This window comes from Indicator indicator, chromosome 3 (genome assembly GCF_027791375.1).
Source record: "Indicator indicator isolate 239-I01 chromosome 3, UM_Iind_1.1, whole genome shotgun sequence".
Lineage (NCBI taxonomy): Eukaryota > Metazoa > Chordata > Aves > Piciformes > Indicatoridae > Indicator > Indicator indicator.
The window spans coordinates 49,538,792-49,560,720 of NC_072012.1; the positions used below are offsets into that span (position 1 = coordinate 49,538,792).

General features: G+C 48.9%; 1 protein-coding gene across 1 annotated transcript in view; it reads right to left on the reverse strand.

The window, feature by feature from the left end:
* The window catches only part of PTPRB (protein tyrosine phosphatase receptor type B), a 91,621-nt gene that overhangs the window by 39,241 nt on the left and 30,451 nt on the right, over positions 1-21,929 (reverse strand). Inside the window, exons 5-13 of the mRNA XM_054399579.1 lie at positions 19,976-20,254; positions 18,913-19,170; positions 16,448-16,711; positions 14,951-15,220; positions 13,128-13,388; positions 10,142-10,408; positions 6,681-6,944; positions 2,298-2,561; positions 805-1,068 (exon numbers count right to left, since the gene is read on the reverse strand). Of these exons, the coding sequence (XP_054255554.1) occupies positions 805-1,068; positions 2,298-2,561; positions 6,681-6,944; positions 10,142-10,408; positions 13,128-13,388; positions 14,951-15,220; positions 16,448-16,711; positions 18,913-19,170; positions 19,976-20,254 (2,391 nt within the window). The remainder of the gene's footprint in view (positions 1-804; positions 1,069-2,297; positions 2,562-6,680; positions 6,945-10,141; positions 10,409-13,127; positions 13,389-14,950; positions 15,221-16,447; positions 16,712-18,912; positions 19,171-19,975; positions 20,255-21,929) is intronic.

Here is a 21,929-nt window from a genome sequence, read left to right on the forward strand (position 1 = left end):
AAAGAAAAGGGAACAGAAAGGCATCTGCTCACATATTGTGTGTTTGATTCAGGCTTTTAAATTCCTGCTTCTTTATGGCCACAGAAAATGATTCAAAGCACAAAGCATTTACAGGTACAAGTAATTTCACTCATGGGTAAACACAAGCAAAGCTGAAGACATTTGTGTAGAACTGTGCCATTTTAGTAAAGTGATTTCAAGGGATTACAAGGATAAAAGTGAAGAAAAGTAAGTTAAATAGAAAAAAAGTTTCTATTTGCTTTTCTCTGGATAACTAACCTCCCTCTTCTTCAAATAAAGCTTTAGAAATATCTCAGAAATGAAGCTTTTAGAAGCATCCCAGAAATGAAGCTTTTAGAAACATCTCAGAAGTGAAGCTTTAGAAACATCTCAGAAAAATCAAAGCTCTTTATGCATACTTAAGTGATTCTGCAGTTGTGATCTCACAACTTTCAGGTGGGTAAACAGAGATGAAAAATAGCTGAAGGGATTTAGGCAGAGATACAGAGCAAACAGCTGGCATGCATGGGAATAGCTGTAACCCAAACACTGACATCTCAATCCCATTCCTATGCAGCAAATCTGATCATCTGCCAGCAATCAAATATTGGTAACTGTAACATTTGTTTATTAAAGCACAGATCAAGCTGTCTGAAGTCCCAGCCTAATTGTCATTGAGATCTGTTGTCTTTGCAGCAGTATTACAGCAGTTCAAACGATATCATGGTTCACCCTTGACTTTCTGTGCCTCACTCTTTCCTCTGGAGAAGCCTCAGCAGGTTTTAAACACCACATCACCCTTACTTGTCAGGCCCTCTATGAAGGTAGCACGCTGTGCATCTCCACTGATGGTCAAGACAACGATTTTGTACAGGCGGCCTGGAGTCAGAGCTGTGAACCAACACTCCTCAACAGAGTTCCCAAGGAAAATGGGTGGGAGGATCTTCATATCATTGAAGAGGAGTTGAATCTCGTATTTATCAACATCCCCCTCAGCCTTTGACCAAGTGACCTGCAAATCTTCTGTGCTCCTGTTACTGAGAGTCAGCTCCTTCACTGATTCCGGCACTGAAACGGTGAGAAGAAAGATAGAAAACCTCTCAGTACTTGTGACCAGGTCACAGCCAAAAGCAAGCAGTTCTGCAATCATGCTCCTGAGCTAGAAGTCTTTATTCAGTTCCCTAGGAAAAGCAGTAGATTGCACTTATTTGCAGGGGTTGCTGTTTGAGGTTTTCACCATGCCTACCATCGATTCCGGTCCACAATCTATCATGATGAACCAATAGTAACAGAGCCTGCAGGGAGTTTGCACAGCCAACTGAAGTTGAGTAGGATCTGCACAAACAACAAATGTGGAGCAAGGAGGCCTGAGCCAGGGCAGACCAGAGACAATCTGCTTCTGGCACCACACTGCACAGTTCCCACCTCCTGCCAGATGTACCTCAGTTATTTTTACCCAGTGCTACACCTGTGCTAATTAACTTGGTTTCTTAGCATGGCTGATGAGCTTACATCTAGTGCTAGGTGGAGACAGGCAGATTGCACCCAGGTTCCTGCTGGTTCACCACTACTCACCTTGCCACTCTTGCCCCATGCTCTCTAACTCCAGCTCTTGGGGTAATTTGAGCAGAGTGAGCCCTAGTCTGTATTCTTCCTCCTGTCTTTTCCATGTCCAGAGAAAACTGTCTTGCACATTCTGGCATGGACCAAGCATAAATCCTAAGCTTATGTGGAAATGAATACAACTGCTTTTCAGTTTTGCATGTTTCAAGATTTGCCCTCAAATTCATAGCACAGCTCTCTTATTTCACTTTCTCTCTGTACAAAGGCCTGCAGTGACAGGACCAGGGGCAATGGCTTCAAACTAGAGAAGGGCAGATTTAGATTGGATGTTAGGAACAAGTTCTGCACCATGAGGGTGGTAGAACACTGGAACAGGTTGTCCAGGGGGTTGGTTGAGGCCCCATCCCTGGAGATATTCAAGGTTGGACAGGGCTCTGGGCAGCCTGATCTAGTTGGGGATGCCCCTGCTGGCTGCAGAGGGGGTTGGACTGGGGATGACCTTTGGAGGTCCCTTCCAGCCCAGACCATTCTGTGGTTCTATGCTTCTATGTCTGCAATTTAAAGGTTGGTGACCAAGCTAAACCCTGCTTTCCATCTTTGGAATGACACACATTCAAAGAGTCACAATCAACATCCTGTGTTAAAATGACATGAGGTTTTTGAGCCCAGCTATGATAAAGGAAAATGAGAGAAGACTTGGAGTGAGCCAGGATGTTCCCAGGGTGAGTACTTACTTGTTCTGCCATAGACCCTTTCGCTAGTTTCGTATTTCCCGCTCCTGGTGCTGACCATGACACTGTACTGCCTCCCTGGGACCAGGTTGGTGAACACACATTCATTTTCATCCTTGGGGATGCTTTTTGTCTGGATGAAGTCGTTGTTGTTCTTGATGACCACTTCATAGTTATCAAAATACCCAGAGGCATGCAACCAGGACACCTTCAAGTAGTCGCTTCTGGCTGAGTTGCTGACAGTAAGCCCCTGAACGCTTGAAGGGACTGCAAGAAGAAACACAGTGAAAGATTCAGAGGGCAAGAACTTCCTGAAGGAAAAGGACTTGCTGCAGTGCACTACATCTGTGGGAATTACCAGGTTTTTCTCAGGGAGTTGCAAAAGGACCACGATGTGGATTTCAGCAGTACTCTGCCCTTTAAAATAGCAACTTCAGCTTCCAGGCTGCTTTAAGTCCTATGACAATGGTTTCTCTTTGCCAGTTTTTAGCCTTTTGGAACTGGATCAGTTTTGCTTAGAGTAGGGAGCTCCCCAGGTTCACACTAATCCTGAGTTTGCTTGTCCTCATGTTAAAAGGCTGTCCCTCAGATCTTCACTTACATCATGAGAGGACTAAAATGGCACTAACTCGATCCTCTTTGTAGTTTTAATATCCCTTACCATATCTGACTTCTAGAACATCTTTCTTTCATCCCACTGAGAGCCCTGGGGCTGCTTAGTGTGGAGAGGAGAAGAATGAGAGGGGATCTGATCAATGTCTATTCAATAGATGAGGGCTGGGGGTCAGGAAGGAAGGAACAGCCTCTGCTCACTTGTGCCCTGGGATAGGACAAGGAGCAATGGATATAAACTCCAGCACAGGAGGTTCCACCTCAACATGAGGAAGAACTTCTTTACTGTAAGGCTCACAGAGCCCTGGAACAGGCTGCCCAGAGAGGTTGTGGAGTTTCCTTATCTGCAGACTTTCAAGACACATCTGGATCTGGCAGGAGGGTTGGACTTGAAGCTCTCCAGAGGTCCCTTCCAACCCCTAACAACCTGTGATCAAGTGATCCTGCTTTACCAAGTGCAGTGGCCCTGTCTTGTCCATCTTTGAGGAAGCTTTAAGTTTTTGACCATTACTGCTACCCTTCTCTGAAATTTCTCCAGTCCTGCTGTAATTTCCTTGAACATCACACGACCAAAATCACAGACATGGGCATTACATGACCAAAAGCAACAGAGAGAGGTGATGCTCATTCATGTGACATGTTACTAATATTTACTAATATGTTACTAATGTTACTAACATGTTACATGCTATAGTATTTACTAACATGGATGTGCTGGAACCTGACCAGAGAAGGGCCACGAGGATGAGCAGAGGGCTGAAGCTCTTCTGCTATGAGGACAGACTGAGAGAGTTGGGGTTGTTCAGTCTGGAGAAGAGAAGGCTCTGAGTAGACCTTCCTGTGGCCTTCCAGGATCTGAAGGGGGCTACAAGAAAGCTGGGGAGGGACTTTTTATGGTGTCAGGGAGTGATAGGAATGGGGGGGTGGAGAAAAACCAGTCCTGGCTCACTGGAGAGGTCCCAGAAGACTGGAAACTGGCCAATGTGACACCCATCCACAAGAAGGGATGGACAGAAGAACCTGGGAACTCCAGGCCTGTCAGCCTGACCTCAGAGCCAGGGAAAATCATGGAGCAGATTGTCTTGGGGGCAATCACTGCATACCTGAAGGATAGCCAAGGAATCAGGCCCAGCCAACATGGATTTAGGAAGGGCAGGTCCTGCCTCACCAACCTGATCTCCTTCTATGATCAGGTGACAGCCTGGTGGACGTGGGAAAGGCTGTGGATGTAGTCTACCTGGACTTCAGCAAGGCCTTTGACACTGTCCCCCACAGCAAACTCCTGGCCAAGCTGTCAGCCTGTGGCTTGGACAGGAGCACTCTGTGCTGGCTTAGGAACTGGCTGGAGGGCAGAGCCCAGAGAGTGGTGGTGAATGGTGCCACATCCAGCTGGCAGCCTGGCACTAGTGGTGTCCCCCAGGGATCAGTGCTGGGCCCCATCCTGTTCAATGTCTTTATTGATGATCTGGATGAGGGGATTGAGTCCATCATCAGTAAATTTGCAGATGACACCAAGCTGGGAGCAGGTGTTGATCTGTTAGAAGGTAGAAGGGCTCTGCAGAGGGACCTTGACAGGCTGGACAGATGGGCAGAGTCCAACAGGATGGCATTCAACAAGTCCAAGTGCTGGGTGCTGTACTTTGGCCACAACAACCCCATGCAGAGCTACAGGCTGGGGTCAGAGTGGCTGGAGAGCAGCCAGGTGGAAAGGGACCTGGGGGTACTGGGTGACAGCAGCTGAACAGGAGCCAGCAGTGTGCCCAGGTGGCCAAGAGAGCCAATGGCATCCTGGCCTGCATCAGGCAGAGTGTGGCCAGCAGGAGCAGGGAGGTCATTGTACCCCTGTACACAGCACTGGTTAGGCCACACCTTGAGTCCTGTGTCCAGTTCTGGGCCCCTCAGTTTAGGAAAGATGTTGAATTGCTGGAGCATGTCCAGAGAAGGGCAACGAGGCTGGGGAGAGGCCTTGAGCACAGCCCTGTGAGGAGAGGCTGAGGGAGCTGGGGGTGTTTAGCCTGGAGAAGAGGAGGCTCAGGGGTGACCTCATTGCTGTCTACAACTACCTGAAGGGAGGTTGTAGCCAGGAGGGGTTTGGTCTCTTCTCCCAGGCAACCAGCACCAGAACAAGAGGACACAGTCTCAAGCTGTGCCAGGGGAGGTTTAGGCTGGAGGTGAGGAGAAAGTTCTTCCCAGAGAGAGTGGTTGGCCATTGGAATGTGCTGCCCAGGGAGGTGGTGGAGTCACCATCCCTGGAGGTGTTCAAGAGGGGATTGGACATGGCACTTGGTGCCATGGTTTAGATAGTCATGAGGTGTAGGGTGACAGGTTGGACTCGATGATCTTTGAGGTCTCTTCCAACCTTCTTGATTCTTGATTCTATGAAATGGGTAGTGTGCTGGTTTGAGGCCAGACAGATCCTCTCTTGACCCGAAAGGGACAAAAGAATGAGACTCACACAAACGGATTGGAGAGTGATGGAAAGTTGAAATGGAAAAGCAATTGGTGAAACTACAGAAAACTACAAAGCATAGTGGCAAAGAGCATCCTAAAGCATACAGAGTCCCTTACTCAATTCCCAGAGGCTTCCAATCCTTCCCTCCTCCCACCTGAGGGTCTACCCAAACCCTCAGGGCTCCTTCTTCCCCCTCCCACTGCTAGGCAAGTCTCAGGCTGGCCAGGTCTGAGACTGCCTCCCCCTCCATTCTCCTCCTGGCATTAGGCCTAGACAGAGGCCTAAGTGGCCTGAGATACTCCCACACCGTTACCCGATAAGAGAGGACATCTCCCACGGGGGCAGAGAGGGAAGAAAGAGGAAGAGAATGACTCTGCAGATGGCCTTATAGGGCACAGGATTTATGGGTAGAAATACGCCGAGTCCTGTGTCCACCCCTAGTGGGTGAGCACCCAGGACACCAGAGGTGTATCCTATGCAGCAGTGGCAGGGGGCACCCAGCCCAAACTGCCACAGGTAGATTCAGATTGGATGTTAGGAAGAAGTTCTTCCCCATGAGGGTGGTGAGACACTGGCACAGGTTGCCCAGGGAGGTGGTGGAAGCCTCATCCCTGGAGGTTTTGAAGGCCAGGCTGGATGTGGCTGTGAGCAACCTGCTGTAGTGTGAGGTGTCCCTGGCCATGGCAGAGGGGTTGGAACTGGATGATCCTTGAGGTCCCTTCCAACCCTGACCATTCTGTCACCTGTGCATGTCTTTGCACAAGCAAATCTTTCTAGACATAAATACAACCAGATGATGAATCACACCATCAAGGACATCTGGACTGGGCATGGAGAAGCAAGATATAAACATTAACTGTCATGAAAAGAGGGAGGAGGAGAGTGAGATGAAATGTCTGAAACAGTTAAGAAAGGCAACCCTTCCAAGCCTGACAATTCTGTGATTCTGTCTATGTAGTCAGCCTATCCCATCCCATCCTTTCAGTTTCTGAGTAACTTGTGCTGTAGAGCACACCCCTGAAGAGCCAAGCAGAAGGGTTAAAGGCAAGAAAATGCATTTGAGGCAAAACTGATCCATGACTTTTCATTCAGAAGAACTGACACAGGACTTTTAGTCCTGCTAAAAGAATTTTGTATAACATAAAGTACCAGCAGAGGTCTAAGGATCAAACAGAGTCTGTAAAGCTGTAATGTTATGGGCTGACCCTTCCACTCCTACTCACCCACCCCAGTGTGGTCAGACATGGATTGACTGACCACTGATAATGGATATGCAAAGTGGTTATGGTGACTGGCTTTGCCCAGAGGCTTTATTTATTTACCTGTTCGTTCCTGGCTGAAGGAATAATTTTCATACTTCCCACTCTTGGTGGTTATCATCACACTGTAAAGCATCCCAGGAGTCAGGTTGCTGAAGGAGCACTCACTGAAGGCTTTGGAAACGGTGAGGGTCTGGACAACCTGGTCAGCATGAGAGAGGGTCACCAAGTAACTGTCTACATCTCCAGAAGCTGGCAGCCAGGAGACACTGAGGTAGTCACTGCGACCTGAGTTATTCACTGTCACTCCTGTCACGCTGGAAGGCACTGTGCAACAAAGAGCAAAAACCACAACAGACTCAACTTAGCCAAATTTTGTTGTCATGAGAATGCCACCCAGCAACATCAGCACTCTAGGGCTCCTGAGCAGCTCTGCACTCACTCCTGCTCAGCAGCACTCATCTGCAAGGGAACTGTGCTTGGTGGTATCATCCCAGCGTTCCTAAACTCCCAGAAGATGAATCATAGAATCATAGAATCAGTCAGGGTTGGAAGGGACCACAAGGATCAGCCAGTTCCAACCCCCCTGCCATGGGCAGGGACACCTCACACTACAGCAGGCTGGCCAGAGCCTCATCCAGCCTGGCCTTAAACACCTCCAGGGATGGGGCCTCAACCACCTCCCTGGATAACCCATTCCAGGCTCTCATCACTCTCATGGGGAAGAACTTCTTCCTCACGTCCAGTCTGAATCTCCCCACTTCCAGCTTTATTTCATTCCCCCCAGTCCTGTCACTACCTGACACCCTAAAAAGTCCCTCCCCAGCTTTCTTGGAGCCCCCTTCAGATTCAGGAAGGCCACAAGGAGGTCACCTTGGAGCCTTCTCTTCTCCAGACTGAACAGCCCCAACTCTCTCAGTCTGTCCTCACAGGAGAGGTGCTCCAGCCCTCTCCAATTGCTGCTCACCAGTAACTGCTGAGGCTGTAAGAAGTTAAGGTCCACAGCAGAAACTATTTCATTCCCAATGAGCTCTCTGACGCCTAGGGGCCAAAACAGGAAGGCAATTTTTGCCAAGCCAGCAAGGTGAGCCTGAAGGCTCCACGTTGTTAGAACTACCATCACTCAGACACAGGAACATCAGAGTTATCACAGGGGCAGATACCAATCACCATCAACTGCCACACTTTCACTGATGCACTGAACTGACTCTTCCCTGTGCTTTTAGTAGAAGCTATGAAGGTCTGGGAGGTAGGACCACAGCAGGCTCTGCACCACAGGCACTCTGCAGAGAGTTGTTCTGGGCTGCATTCAGAGGAGTGTGTCCAGCAGATCCAGGGAGGTTCTCCTCCCCCTCTACTCTGCCCTGGTGAGGCCCCACCTGGAATATTGCATCCAGTTCTGGGCTCCCCAGTTCAAGAGGGACAGGGATCTGCTGGAGAGAGTCCAAGGGAGGGCTCCAAGGATGCTGAAGGGACTGGAGCACTGCCTGGGGAGGAGAGGCTGAGAGCCCTGGGGCTGTTTAGTGTGGAGAGGAGAAGACTGAGAGGGGATCTGATCAATGTCTGTCAATAGCTGAGGGCTGGGGGTCAGGAAGGAAGGGACAGGGACAGCCTCTGCTCACTTGTGCCCTGGGACAGGACAAGGGGTAATGGATGGAAACTCCAGCACAGGAGGTTCCACCTCAACATGAGGAGGAACTTCTTCACTGTGAGGGTCCCAGAGCCCTGGAACAGGCTGCCCAGAGAGATTATGGAGTCTCCTTCTCTGGAGCCTTTCCAGCCCTGTCTGGATGTGTTCCTGTGTGCCCTGTGCTGGATTCTCTGGTCCTGCTGTGGCAGGGGGGGTTGGACTGGAAGATCTCCTGAGATCCCTTCCAACCCCTAACATCTTGTGAGCCTGTGATCTTACAAAATAAATTATGTACTTCAAGCTTTTTAGGGTTATTTTTCTCCAACTGTTTAGTGGTTTCTTTTTTTTTTTTAATATGTTTAGTTGGTTGGTTTTCCACCTGAAAACAGCTGTTTCAAGGAAAATATTGGAGCCAACTTCCTAGCCTTTGCCAAATTCACATTAAGGCTGAAACTGCACTGGGGTGTCATATTTTTCTCTCTATCTAAACACCCAAAGGCCTGGTATTGCATTTCCTTAAACTTAACAGAATTTGATCCAAGAGCAAATCATGATGAGTAATTAACACTGCTGGGCATTCTTTAATGCTGGACTAGAAAAAAAAAAGAATGAGTCATGAGAGAATGAGGCACAAATTCATGGCAGCACCTTAGCACCTAATTTGCATGCCTAAGTGAGAGGCAATTAGCCTCTGCTGCCCTCTAGTCAACGGGACAATAAAGTCCCTCCCAAGAAATGATTCACTACAGCTCTATGTCACTCTCAGGGCACTCTTTTGTTCTCCTCTACAGAGTGATCCTGCTCTAGGCAGAGCAGTTAGCTCCCTAAAGTCTGACCCCACAGCATGTCTGAGATCACATAAGGCTGAAACTCCTGCAGTTCAGAGTTCTCAGTGCAGTGACCTAATGGCATGGCCACTCTCTTTTTAGAGTGCAGCTTTTAGCAGGTGGCAAAAGGTATGCTGGAGAAACATTTTTGTGGGTGCCATGGACAGTGGCATTGAGGCAGCCTCAACAAATTCACTAATGACACTAAGCTGTGTGGTGCAGCAGACAGCTGGAGGGAAGGGATCCATCCAGAGGGACCTGGACAGGCTGGAGAAGTGGGCCCATGCCAGCCTCATGAGTTTAAACAAGACCAAGTGCAGGGTCCTGCATCTGAGTTGGGGCAATCCCAAGCACCAATCTAGGCTGGGCAGTGGTTGGCTTGAGAGCAGCCCTGAAGAAAAGGACTTGGGGGTGCTGGGGGATGAGAAGCTCAACATGAGCCAGCAGTGAGCACTTGCAGCCCAGAGAGCCAAGCAGAGCCTGGGCTGCAGCAAGAGAAGTGTGGCCAGCAGGGCCAGGGAGGGGATTCTCCCCCTCTGCTCAGCTCTGGTGAGACCACACCTGGAGCTCTGTGTCCAGTTCTGGAGCCACTATTAACAAGAGGGATCTGGAGGTGCTGGAACATGTCCAGAGAAGGGCCATGAGGATGAGCAGAGGGCTGGAGCTGCTCTGCTATGAGGACAAACTGAGAGAGTTGGGGCTGTTCAGTCTGGAGAAGAGAAGGCTCCAAGGAGACCTTGTTGTGGCCTTCCAGGATCTGAAGGCTGAAAGCAAGAAAGCTGAGGAGAGACTTTTTAGGGTGTCAGGTAGGGATAGGACTGAGGGAATGGATCCAAGCTAGAGGAGGGGAGCTCTAGATTAGGTGTTAAGAAGAAGTTCTTCCCCATGAGGGTGGTGAGACACTGGCACAGGTTGCCCAGGGAGGTGGTGGAAGCCTCATCCCTGGAGGTTTTGAAGGCCAGGCTGGATGTGGCTGTGAGCAACCTGATCCATGGCAGGGGGGCTGGCACTGGCTGATCCTTGAGGTCCCTTCCAACCCTGACCATTCTGTGACTTTCCTTTGTTACCTGTCCTCCCCTCTGCGATGGTTTGCCTTGAAGATATCCCCCCGCTGACAGTGGTGACAACAACTGAGTAGAGTCCTCCAGGCTTCAGGGGATAGAAGTGGTATCTGTTGGTTTCACTGGGCACAGTCTCATTCTTGATGACAACATTCTCATGGATCAGTAGCACTTGGTAGGAGTCTACATCTCCCAGAGCTCTTGTCCAGTTGGTGAACAGGCTGTTGGTGGATCCCTGACTGTCCACGCTCAGCCCAGTCACTTGGGCTGGCACTGCAGAGAGAATTGTCAGGAGGTTACTGAGGAGGAAACAACAGAAACCAAAACAAAATCCCCCAAATGACCCAAGTTTAGTCACACTGAGGAAGTGCATCAGAAGAACATTCCAATTTGCAGCCAGACTCAACAGGACTAAAAATAATCACACTTGTGGACTGCTTCCTGTCTGCTGGGATGTGCTCTATGGGAAAATGTCTGAGGCATAGAAAGGTCTTTCAGGTTTTAGCACAGCCTTTCTCAGTCAGACCCAAATGAATCAAGATCAGGGAACTGAGAGAGATGGCATTTTTGTAAATACCATTATAGGAAAGCCATCAATTCTTGGGGCAGTGTGGCTGGAAAGCTGCTGGCAGAAAGGGACCTGGGGGTGCTGATGGACAAGCAGCTGAAGAGGAGACAGCAGTGTGCCCAGGTGGCCAAGAAAGCCAAAGGCATCCTGGCTGGGATCAGCAATGCTGTGTCCAGCAGGAGCAGGGAGGGGATTGTCCCCTGGGACTCAGCTCTGCTCAGCCCACACCTGGAGTGTTGTGTCCAGTTTGGGGCACCTCAATCCAAGAGAGATGTGGAGGTGCTGGAGCCAGGGCAGAGGAGGGCAAGGAAGCTGGGAAGGGCCTGGAGAAGAAATGTGATGAAGAGAGACTGAAGGAGCTGGGGATGGTTAGTGTGAAAGAGAGGAGGCTGAGGGGAGACCTCCTGGCTCTCTACAACTCCCTGAAAGGAGGTTGTGGAGAGGTTGGTGCTGGTCTCTTCTCCCAGGTCATTAGTGATAGAAGAAGAGGGAATGGCCTCAAGCTGCCACTGGGTAGCTTTAGACTGGACAGTAGGAAACCTTTTTTTGAGGGCAAGAGTGGTGAGGGACTGGAATGTGGTGGGCAGGGAGGTGGTGGAGTGCCCAAGCCTGGCTGTGTTTGAAGGTGGTTTGGCTGTGGTGCTTGGGGCTCTGGTTTAGGGGTGAGCCTTGTAGAGTAGGGTTGTGGGTTGGCCTTGGTGCTCCTGAGGGGCTTTTCCAACCTGAATGTTTCTGTGATTCTGGCAATTCCTAACCACTTGGTGTTTGGATGGTGAGTTCAAATACAGCCTGTGTCTTTCATTCTGCCTTTCCTCTCCTGTTTCCCTTCTCTCATTCCTACTAAATGGTAACCCAGCTTAATGAATACCACATCTATAAGACCCTTCCCACCCCTACCATCCTGGGATCCTGTAATATTTTGCAAGCCTAGTAAGCTCTCCTACTGCCAAGAAGATTCAGAGGATTGACACAATTATTAAGGAACTATGACCAAATTCACTGATCTTCATTCTTCATCACTTTGACTGCAATACTGACACAGTGTCTCTGCCTGCTGTGTTTTCAAGGAAGCATTGATTCACACTACTGAAGTGGCACACTGTAACCTTTATTCCTGAACAAGCCTCCTAAAGATGTCGTAAGGCAGAAGGAACTGAAATTCCAGCTATCTAATCACACAGCAGAGAAATAAAAGCATAAGGCAAACCTCTCAGGCCCTGAAAGGAGTGAAAGCATTTAATGAAGGCCTGCTATCAAGCCATGGGCATGATTAGATCCATTAGCTAGCTGCTTGTTTTCCTCTGTGCTGTGCCAGACCCACAGCTCCGTTTTAAAGACTCTGCTTGTCCTGGAGAATGCAACACACATGGTTTAAAATCTGCACATGTGCACAAAATCAGCTCCCTGCAGGGGATGGGAATGGGACCCTTCTTGTGTCACAGTCAGCCTAAGTCACAGACACAGAATCTGGAATCAGAAAGGCAGAGAGATTTGCAAATACAGTTTCAAAGTCATCTATGTTTTATGTCTGTCGACCTTGGAATGCTCCCCCTAAAGCAACACTTTCCTGTGGGTGGCTTTTTGTGGCTTTTCTGGTTTTGGTTTTGGGGTTTTTTTTGGGGGGGGAGTGGGGGGTGGTTGGTTTGTTTGTTGGTTTTTTTTTTTTTCCCAGAGGATGAATGCTTTAAATCAAAGTAGTGACCTTCCTGAAGATGCGAGAATTGTTCTTCTACAGAAAACTGTGCTAATGGAAACTGATCAGATGAGACACAGTATTGCAGAAAACTCATCTCCTGCTCTGGAGAACAGGGCTGGTGAGCAACAGCTGAGGGAACTGGGGATGTTTAGTGTGGAGAAGAGAAGGCTGAGGGGAGACCTCATTGCTCTCTACAGCTCCCTGAAAAGAGGCTGGAGTGAGGGACAGTACAAAAGCAAATGGCCTCAAGTTGCACCAGGGGAGGTTTAAGTTGGATATTTGGAAAAGTTTCTTCCCTGAAAGGGTTGTCAAGCCCTGGAACAGGCTGCTGAGGGCAGTGGTGGAGTCCCCATCCCTGAAGGGAACTGAAAACTGTGTAGATATGGTGCTGAGTGAGATGGTTTAGCAGTGGATTTGGTAGTGTTGGGTTAATGGTTGGACTTGGATGATCTTAAAGGTCTTTTCCAGCCTAAACAATTCAATGATTCTATGATTTTGCCCAACAATTCAATGATTCTATGATTTTGCCCAATGATTCTATGATTTTCCCAAAACCTTAAACAAATCTGCAAGATCACTGACTGTCAGGAATGAGAAATTCAGAAATGTAACAGTTCTGTTGAAGAAGAAAAAAAACCCCACCCTAAATTCAAGACATCTGAGATGTAGACATTCAGTTTACTACAAAGCAAAGAATTCAAGGCTAAAACAGTTTGCCAGGATGATACCTGTTCTTCCTTCCACTGAAGTCCAGTTGCTTAAAATCCCACTGATGGTGGTGATGGTGGCTGTGTATTTTCTTCCAGGTACCAAGTCAGTGAAAGTGAATTCCTTAGCTTCTTTTGCAAGCCCTTTTTTGATGACAGTAAGATCCCTGTCTCCCAGGGAAACCACGTAGCTGTCCCATTCTGCCACAGGGGTCAGCCACATGATGCTGAGTGAAGATTCATTGGCATGCTTCACACGGAGCTGGAGAACAGCCTCTGGGGCTGGGAAAGGACACAGACATCACAACAAGAACAGGACTGTGCAGTGAACACAAATGCCACATCTCACAGGATGTTAGGGGTTGGAAGGCACCTCTGGAGATCTTCCAGTCCAACCCCCCTGCCAGAGCAGGACCAGAGAATCCAGCACAGGGCACACAGGAACACATCCAGACAGGGCTGGAAAGGCTCCAGAGAAGGAGACTCCACAACCTCTCTGGACAGCCTGTTCCAGTGCTCTGGGACCCTCACAGTCAAGAAGTTCCTCCTCATGTTGAGGTGGAACCTCCTGTGCTGTAGTTTATATCCACTGCCCCTTGTCCTATCCCAGGTGCAAGTGAGCAGAGGCTGTCCCCTGGGCTGACCCCCAGCCCTCAGCTATTGATAGACATTGATCAGATCCCCTCTCAGTCTTCTCCTCTCCACACTAAACAGCCCCAGGGCTCTCAGCCTCTCCTCCCCAGGCAGTACTCCAGTCCCTTCAGCATCCTTGGAGCCCTCCCTTGGATTCTCTCCAGCAGATCCCTGTCCCTCTTGAACTGGGGAGCCCAAAGCTGCTCTTTAAGTCAGCAATGTAACAGCAACAGAACATCTGTAATCAAGAGGAGATTCTTCACCTTCCCCTAGGAATTCAGTCTTCCAATCTAGTGTTTGTGCTGCTCTTCCAGTAGCTGCAGGCTGCAGCAGCAGGCTTCAGCAATGCATTATGGCTGCAATACTTCAGTTTAAACTTATGTCAGGTTAAATATCTGAGTATGAATGGAAATGAAGTCAGTGAGCCTCCTCCTGACCTCAGGGTGGCAGACTGGGATATGAAACAGCAGACAAGGATATGAAACAGCTGTACAAAGCAGGTGTGGACTAATTTAGTATCCCAGGCCTCTTTGGCCTAAGTAAATCTTTTTTTTTTTCCTGTGCAATTTTGGCCTGTTTAGACTTACTGCCAGTGTAAAAAGTGGGGGCAGTTCAGCCCCGGCCAGCCTGAAACCAGCCTAGCAATGGGGTGGAAGAAAGAGCCCTGGGGTTTTGGGTGAACCCTAGGTGGGGAGAAGGGAAGTGTTGGGGTTTTGATCTGGTATAAAGGATCTTGTGTGTTAAGATTAGACTGGGGATTTCTTTGACCTTTCTATGCTTTACCATGCTCACCACTAGTGCTTTGTAGCTTCTGTAGTATGTGAATTGCTTTTCCATTTAAACTTTCCATTATTGTCCAATCCATTTGTGTGAGTGCTATTCCTTTGGAGCAATAGAGCAATCTGTCCTGCTCTAAACTAGGCACCCAGTAATAGGAGTCTGTCTTGAGCTGCACCAGGGGAGGTTTGGGCTGGGTGTGAGGAAGCAATTCTTCACAGGAAGAGAGACTGGCCATTGGAATGTGCTGCCCAGGGAGGTGGTGGAGTCACTGTCCCTGGAAGTGTTTAAAAACAGCCTGGATGAGGCACTCAGTGCCATGGGTTAGTTGATGAAATGGTGTTGGGTGACAGGTTGGACTGGATGATCTCTGAGGTCTTTTCCAACCAGGTTAATTCCGTGACCCTGTGAGGCCAGCAGCCAGCCACACTGACCTGTTCTCCCCGTGCAGCTAGCCTTGCTCTGCAAATCGCCACTCTCCACCACGACGTCCACATCGTACTGCCTGCCCGGGATGAGGCCCACGTCGTGGATGAGGTACTCCGTGGTGTCCTTCCCGAGGGTGGCGTTGAGCAGCAGGGCGGAGCGGTTCCAGAGGAGCAGGCGGTACCTCTCCCAGTCTCCGCTAGGGGGCAGCCAGCTCACTCGCAGGGACCGCAGCCAGCCGCCGCCACCTGCTTTCAGCTCGGAAACCTTCTGCGGCACTGAAACAGATCGAGAGGAATCAGGAAGCTGATTCTGGGAACTGACTGCACGCTGGCAAAACCTGTCTCGCAGCACAGCTATTGGAGAATAGGAGGTTCCACCTCAACATGAGGAAGAACTTTACTGTAAGGGTGACAGAGCACTGGAACAGGCTCCCCAGGGGGGTTGTGGAGTCTCCTTTTCTGGAGACTTTCAAAACCCACTTGGATGCATTCCTGTGTGGACTACCCAGGACCTGATGATCTCTTGAGGTCCCTTCCAACCTCTGATATACTGTGATACTGTGAGAAGTACCTTGGAGCATTCAGAGCAATGTGAAGTATCTTGGAGGCATTCATCTAAAGGTAATTTTTACTCTTCCTCAATCAAGCCACTCACTTTTTCACTGCAGGTTTCTGCTATCAGAAATGGGGAACTTTCCTTAGAACGAGCCAAAATTTCCCCCATGCACTGCTTGGATGCAGTTCACAGGATCACAGGACATTAGGGGTTGGAAGGGACCTCAGGAGATCTTCCAGTCCAAGCCCCCTGCCAGAGCAGGACCAGAGAATCCAGCACAGGGCACACAGGAACACATCCAGACAGGGCTGGAAAGGCTCCAGAGAAGGAGACTCCACAACCTCTCTGGGCAGCCTGTTCCAGGGCTCTGTGAGCCTTACAGTCAAGAAGTTCTTCCTCATGTTGAGGTGGAGCCTCCTGTGCTGTAGTTTCCATCCATTGCCCTTTGTCCTATCCCAGGGCACAAGTGAGCAGAGGCTGTCCCTGTCCCTTCCTTCCTGACCCCCAGCCCTCAGCTATTGATAGACATTGATCAGATCCCCTCTCAGTCTTCAATTAGTTTTCCAGCTTTTTGCTGGAATTCAGTTCACTTAGAAACTCTCAATCAATTTTTCCTGGGTAAGGCCAAAACTTCAACCATTATGGGCCACATTCTCAGTTGGTCAGAAGCATGGTAGTGTGGAGCAGTTCTGTTACAGATTGGCCCTGCTATATAAAGTCCAAAATGCAATTCTTGTTTCCTGCTCCCAAGCTATGCTGGAGCTGCTTTTGGTTGATGGAACTGTTGCCAGAGAGTCAGGAAGAGGCACTCCTGGTGCAACACTGTGATCTTTATCATCCTTTGCCTGGAATCCAAACAGTTTTGTCTCCCTCAACAGATTTCTACAAGGCCATTATGGGCAAAAATCAGAATGGTTGCAATGTTCCTAGTGAAGCAGAAGACTTACATGTCCTGCCCCATGCCATCCGCTCAGCAAACAGCTCACCGCTGACCGTGCGAGCAGTAACCTGATAAAGGCGTCCTGGAGTCAGCTCCTCAAAGTGAGTCTCTGTCACTGGTGGCTGTACAGTTTTGACTTCTTTAACTGATCCAAGATGACACAGACTGATATTATAGAAATGGAGGTCTCCTGAAGGTCTTCTCCACTTAACTTTTAAAGTATCTAAGCTGCCATCATTAGTCACCGTCAAATCTAAGACTTCGGCTGGGGCTAAAAAGAGAGTAATAAGAAAGAGAATTAAACATTTCCATCACAGGCTCACAGGATGTTAGGGATTGGAAGGGGCCTCTGGAGATCTTCCAGTCCAACCCCCCTGCCACAGCAGGACCAGAGAATCCAGCACAGGGCACACAGGAACACATCCAGACAGGGCTGGAAAGGCTCCAGAGAAGGAGACTCCACAACCTCTCTGGGCAGCCTGTTCCAGGGCTCTGGGACCCTCACAGTAAAGAAGTTCCTCCTCATGTTGAGGTAGAACTTCTTGTGCTGTAGTTTCCATCCATTGCCCCTTGTCCTATCCCAGGGCACAAGTGAGCAGAGGCTGTCCCTGTCCCTTCCTTCCTGACCCCCAGCCCTCAGCTATTGATAGACATTGATCAGATCCCCTCACAGACTAACCAGCCCCAGGGCTCTCAGCCTTTCCTCATCAGGTAGTGCTCCAGTCCCTTCAACATCCTTGTAGTCCTCTGTTGGACTCTCCAGTACATCCCTGAACCACAGAACATCTAAGACCTGCTAGCTCCAAATTGAAATAATTAAGTTTTGCTTTTGAATAGTTATGTGAGATGGAAGTATCAATGATTGTGCCTGAACCAAGAAACTGGTCACAGTGAAACTGAACCCATCCCTGCTTAGGATATTCTGAGACAAGAGCACCCCTCTGTGTGCCTTAGGCATCACAATATTGTGCACTTAATATTAAATTACATTTACATGATGAGGTTTCTGCAAGAGAAACTGCACCTTATCTTTCCCAGAAATTAAGGAAAGCAAAGGCAAGACCCAGGTTTTGCTTACAGGAGTGTCTTAAGCACTGGACTCTAGTAGGATGTCTCATCTTTCTCACTATGACCACAAAACTCCATCCTGACAAAAAACCTGTCTGAAAAAAAAAAACAACAACACCTTCATTTCTAAACCTCTAGCTCTGTAAATCAACATTTCTCTGTGAAAAACAAACCAAACAAAAAATACAAAAATTCAATTTAAAAATTCTTAACTTGCTCTACCTTTTTTTTCCACTTCCTTTTCAGAAGTGCAGCTGTTCTGCAATCCAGAGGGAAAAAAAGTCACAGAAAATCTTTTTTTTTTTCCAAACTCACAAGCTCTACAACTCCCATTCAGCAAAGAACCACGGAGCTAAGCTGTCTTCAGTTTCACTGTGAGGTAACATTGGCTGAATTCACTGAAGAAGTTCCCACAGGAGTCAGATGAAGCTGTTTCACAGCCAGGAGGTGATACTGGGGCACTTGGGCTCAGATTAACACCACCTAACTTAACACATTTAATGGAGTTCCTTACACCCTTACAAGCTAATTTAGCTGCTAACCTGGCTGCAGTGATAATAACTGAGGGAGCTGAATAAGTTTACAGTGTCTCTAACTCCCACTTTAGAGAGAAACACCTACCAAGGGTGTAGCCACTGAAGGCTGGGAATATACACTTGGAATATGAATAATTTATTACTCTGAAAGATGCTCTGAATATCATTAGATTATAGCCTTAGTTTCTTAGAACCACAGAATCATAGAATGGTCTGGGCTGGAAGGGACCTCCAAAGGTCACCCAGTTCAACCTCCCTGCAGTCAGCAGGGACATCCCCAACTAGATCAGGCTGCCCAGGGCCTCATCAAGCCTCACCTTGAATATCTCCAGGGTTGGGGCCACAACCACCTCCCTGGGCAACCTGTTCCAGTGTTCTACCACCCTCATGGTGCACAACCTGTTCCTAACATCCAATCTAAATCTGCTCTTCTCTAGTCTGAAGCCATTGTCCCTCATCCTGTCCCTGCAGGCCTTTGCAAACATTCTCACTCCATCCTTCCTGTAGCCCCCTTCAGGTACTGGCAGGCTGCTATTAGATCTCCCTGGAGCCTCCTCTTCTCCAGGCTGAACGCCCCCAGCTCCCTCAGCCTGTCCTTGTAGCAGAGGTGTTCCAAACCCTTGATCATTTCTGGCACCCTCCTCTGGACCCTCTCCATCAGCTCTATGTCCTTCCTATATTGAGAGCTCCAGAGCTGGAAGCAGCACTCCAGGTGAGGCCTCACCAGAGCAGAGCAAAATGGCAGAATCACCTCTCTGGCTCTGCTGGCAATGCTGCTTTGGATGCAGCCCAGGCTGGGATGTGCCTTCTGTGCTGCAAGCTCACACTGCCTGCTCATGCTGTGTTGTGAGGAATTCCAAAACCATACCTGTCCTGACTGTTTGGAAACTGCTGCTCTCCAAACCTGCAGCCTGGGTTATGACAGAGAGGTTATACAGGTGGCCTGCTGTAAGTCCTGAAAAAGTGTAGGAGGTCAGAGGATCGTCTTGCTGAACCTCCTGGACGGGGACACGGCCATCCAGCAACGCCAGCCTGTAACGATCCACGTGTCCAGAGCCAGGGGACCAGGAAGCATGGATAGTGTCTGTCTTCACACTGACCTGAATGTTTCTCACAGGGGATGGTACTGTTGAAACAAAAGCCACATGCTTAAAGCCTCATAGTTACCTCCATTTTCTGCAAATTTGAACAAATCTGCTTTTAAAATACCATTAACATAGAATCAGAGAATTGTCAGGGTTGGAAGGGACCTCAAGGATCAGCCAGGTCCAAGCCCCCTCCATGGGCAGGGACACCTCACACTACAGCAGGTTGCTCACAGCCACATCCAGCCTGGCTGCAAAAACCTCCAGGGATGAGGCTTCCACCACCTCCCTGGGCAACCTCTGCCAGTGTCTCACCACTCTCATGGGGAAGAATTTCTTCCCAACATCCAATCTGAATCTCCCCACTTCTACTTTTGCTCCATTCCCCCCAGTCCTATCACTACCTGACACCCTAAAAAGTCTCTCCCCAGCTTTCTTGGAGCCCCCTTCAGATACTGGAAGGCCATAAGAAGGTCTCCTCAGAGCCTTCTCTTCTCCAGGCTGAACAACCCCAACTCTCTCAGTCTGTCCTCATAGCAGAGCAGCTCCAGCCCTCTGCTCATCCTCATGGCCCTTCTCTGGACACCTTCCAGCACCTCCAGATCCTTCTTGTAATAGGGACTCCAGAACTGGGCACAGTGCTCCAGGTGGGATCTCACCAGACCCAACCCTAAATTTCTTTCCAGTGATTCATCTTTTGTTTATTTCCACTGGTAATCAAGTGATACACAGATCTGTATCTTACCAGGTAGAATAATTAAATATATTTGTTTTTTTCAAAATGCAGAACTGTAAAAACATCCTCAGAGGGTTTACTCAGATGAGCTACAACAAAAGAATTCCTACCAGTAGATCCACTGATGCGAAGTTCCGGGGTGCTCTTGTTCCCAGCAACCGCACTGAGAACAATGTTGTATTTATTCCCAGGGATGAGACTGGAGAAAGTAATTTCTGGTTTGGAAATTCTTCCTGGTATGGAGACTTCTTCTATCTTTCTATTATTGTGATCAAATAACAGCAGGTTATACAGGTCCACCTTTCCTGAGGGACGATCCCACTGGACCTGCAAGCTTGTGAGCGTAGTTTTCTCCTTATTGATTTCGAAACGAAGTGGTGGTAAAGGATCTGCAGTTAAAAAACAAGCAAAGCAGAAAGCATAAACTGGCATTGCTTGCATTGAGATTGTCTGAAGATTTATAAAGCTGAGTGTAGAACCTTCCAGAACTCTCCCATTATGATCATCACGCTGACAGTGCTTTTCAAAAAGTCATACAATCACAGAATTGTCAGGGTTGGAAGGGACCTCAAGGATTATCCAGTTCCAACCCCCCTGCCATAGACAGGGACACCTCACACTGCATCAGGTTGCTCACAGCCACATCCAGTCTGGCCTTCAAAACCTGCAGGAATGAGGCAAAAGTCTGTCCCCAGCTTTCTTGGAGCCCCCTTCAGATACTGGAAGGCCACAAGAAGGTCTCCTCAGAGCCTTCTCTTCCCCGTACTGAACAACCCCAACTCTCTCAGTCTGTCCTCACAGTAGAGCAGCTCCAGCCCTCTGCTCATCCTCATGGCCCTTCTCTGGACACCTTCCAGCACCTCCAGATCTTTCTTGTAGCAGGGGCTCCAGAACTGGACACAGTGCTCCAGGTGTCTCACCTGCAAGCACACTTCTCATGTAGCAGTGCAGGCTCTGCTTGGCTCTCTGGGCTGCAAGTGCTCACTGCTGGCTCCTGTTGAGCTTCTCATCCCCCAGCACCCCCAAGTCCTTTTCTGCAGGGCTGTTCTCAAGCCAGTCCCTGTCCAGCCTATATCAGTGCCCCAACCCAGCTGCAGGACCTTGCATTTGGTCTTGTTGAACTTCATGAGGCTGGCATAAGCTCAGCTTTCCAGGCTGTCCAGGTCCCTCTGGATGGATCCCTTCCCTCCAGCATGTCTGCTACACCACACAGCTCGGTGTCATTGGTGAAGCTGCTGAGGCTGCCTTAATGCCATTTTCTTTCCATTTATCCACACCATATCATTGAATCCTGCAGAATTCAGAGCTGTTCCTCGTGTGTATGTGTACACACCACTCAGACACATACACAGATTCAGCAAAACACTTCCAGTTGTGGATGTAGGTAACAAACCTGGAAATCTGCTGATGCTAAAGCTGTTAACAACTTTAACAAGAAACAACAAACATGAGAATCCAGTAAATGACACTCAGTGCCTGAGTGGAACATAGCTTTCTGGATACAACAGTGCCTACTGGGTGTCATTTCCTAGCACTCACACTAAACACTGTCACTAACGGGCAGCAGCATTTACACAATTTTAAGGTTTACTATCAACTTCAATCACTTCAAACAGGACCCAACAAGAATATGCTTCTGCCCTGCTGTGGTATCACGCAGAACCACACAGAATCAGCCAGGTTGGAAGAGACCTCCAAGATCACCAAGTCCAACTGATCACCCAACCCTAGCTAATCAACCAGACCATGGCACTGAGTGCCTCATCCAGGCTTTGTTTAAACACCTCCAGGGACATCGACCCCATCTCCTCCCTGGGCAGCACATTCCCATGGCCAATCTCTCTTGCTGGGAAGAACTTCTTTCTAAGATCAAGCCTAAACTTCCCCCTGCACACCTTGAGACTGTGTCCTCCTGTTCTGGTGCTGGCTGCCTGGGAGAAGAGACCAACCCCCACCTGGCTACAGCCTCCCTTCAGGTAGTTGTAGAGAGCAATGAGGTCTCCCCTGAGCCTCCTCTTCTCCAGGCTAAACACCCCCAGCTCCCTCAGCCTCTCCTCACAGGGC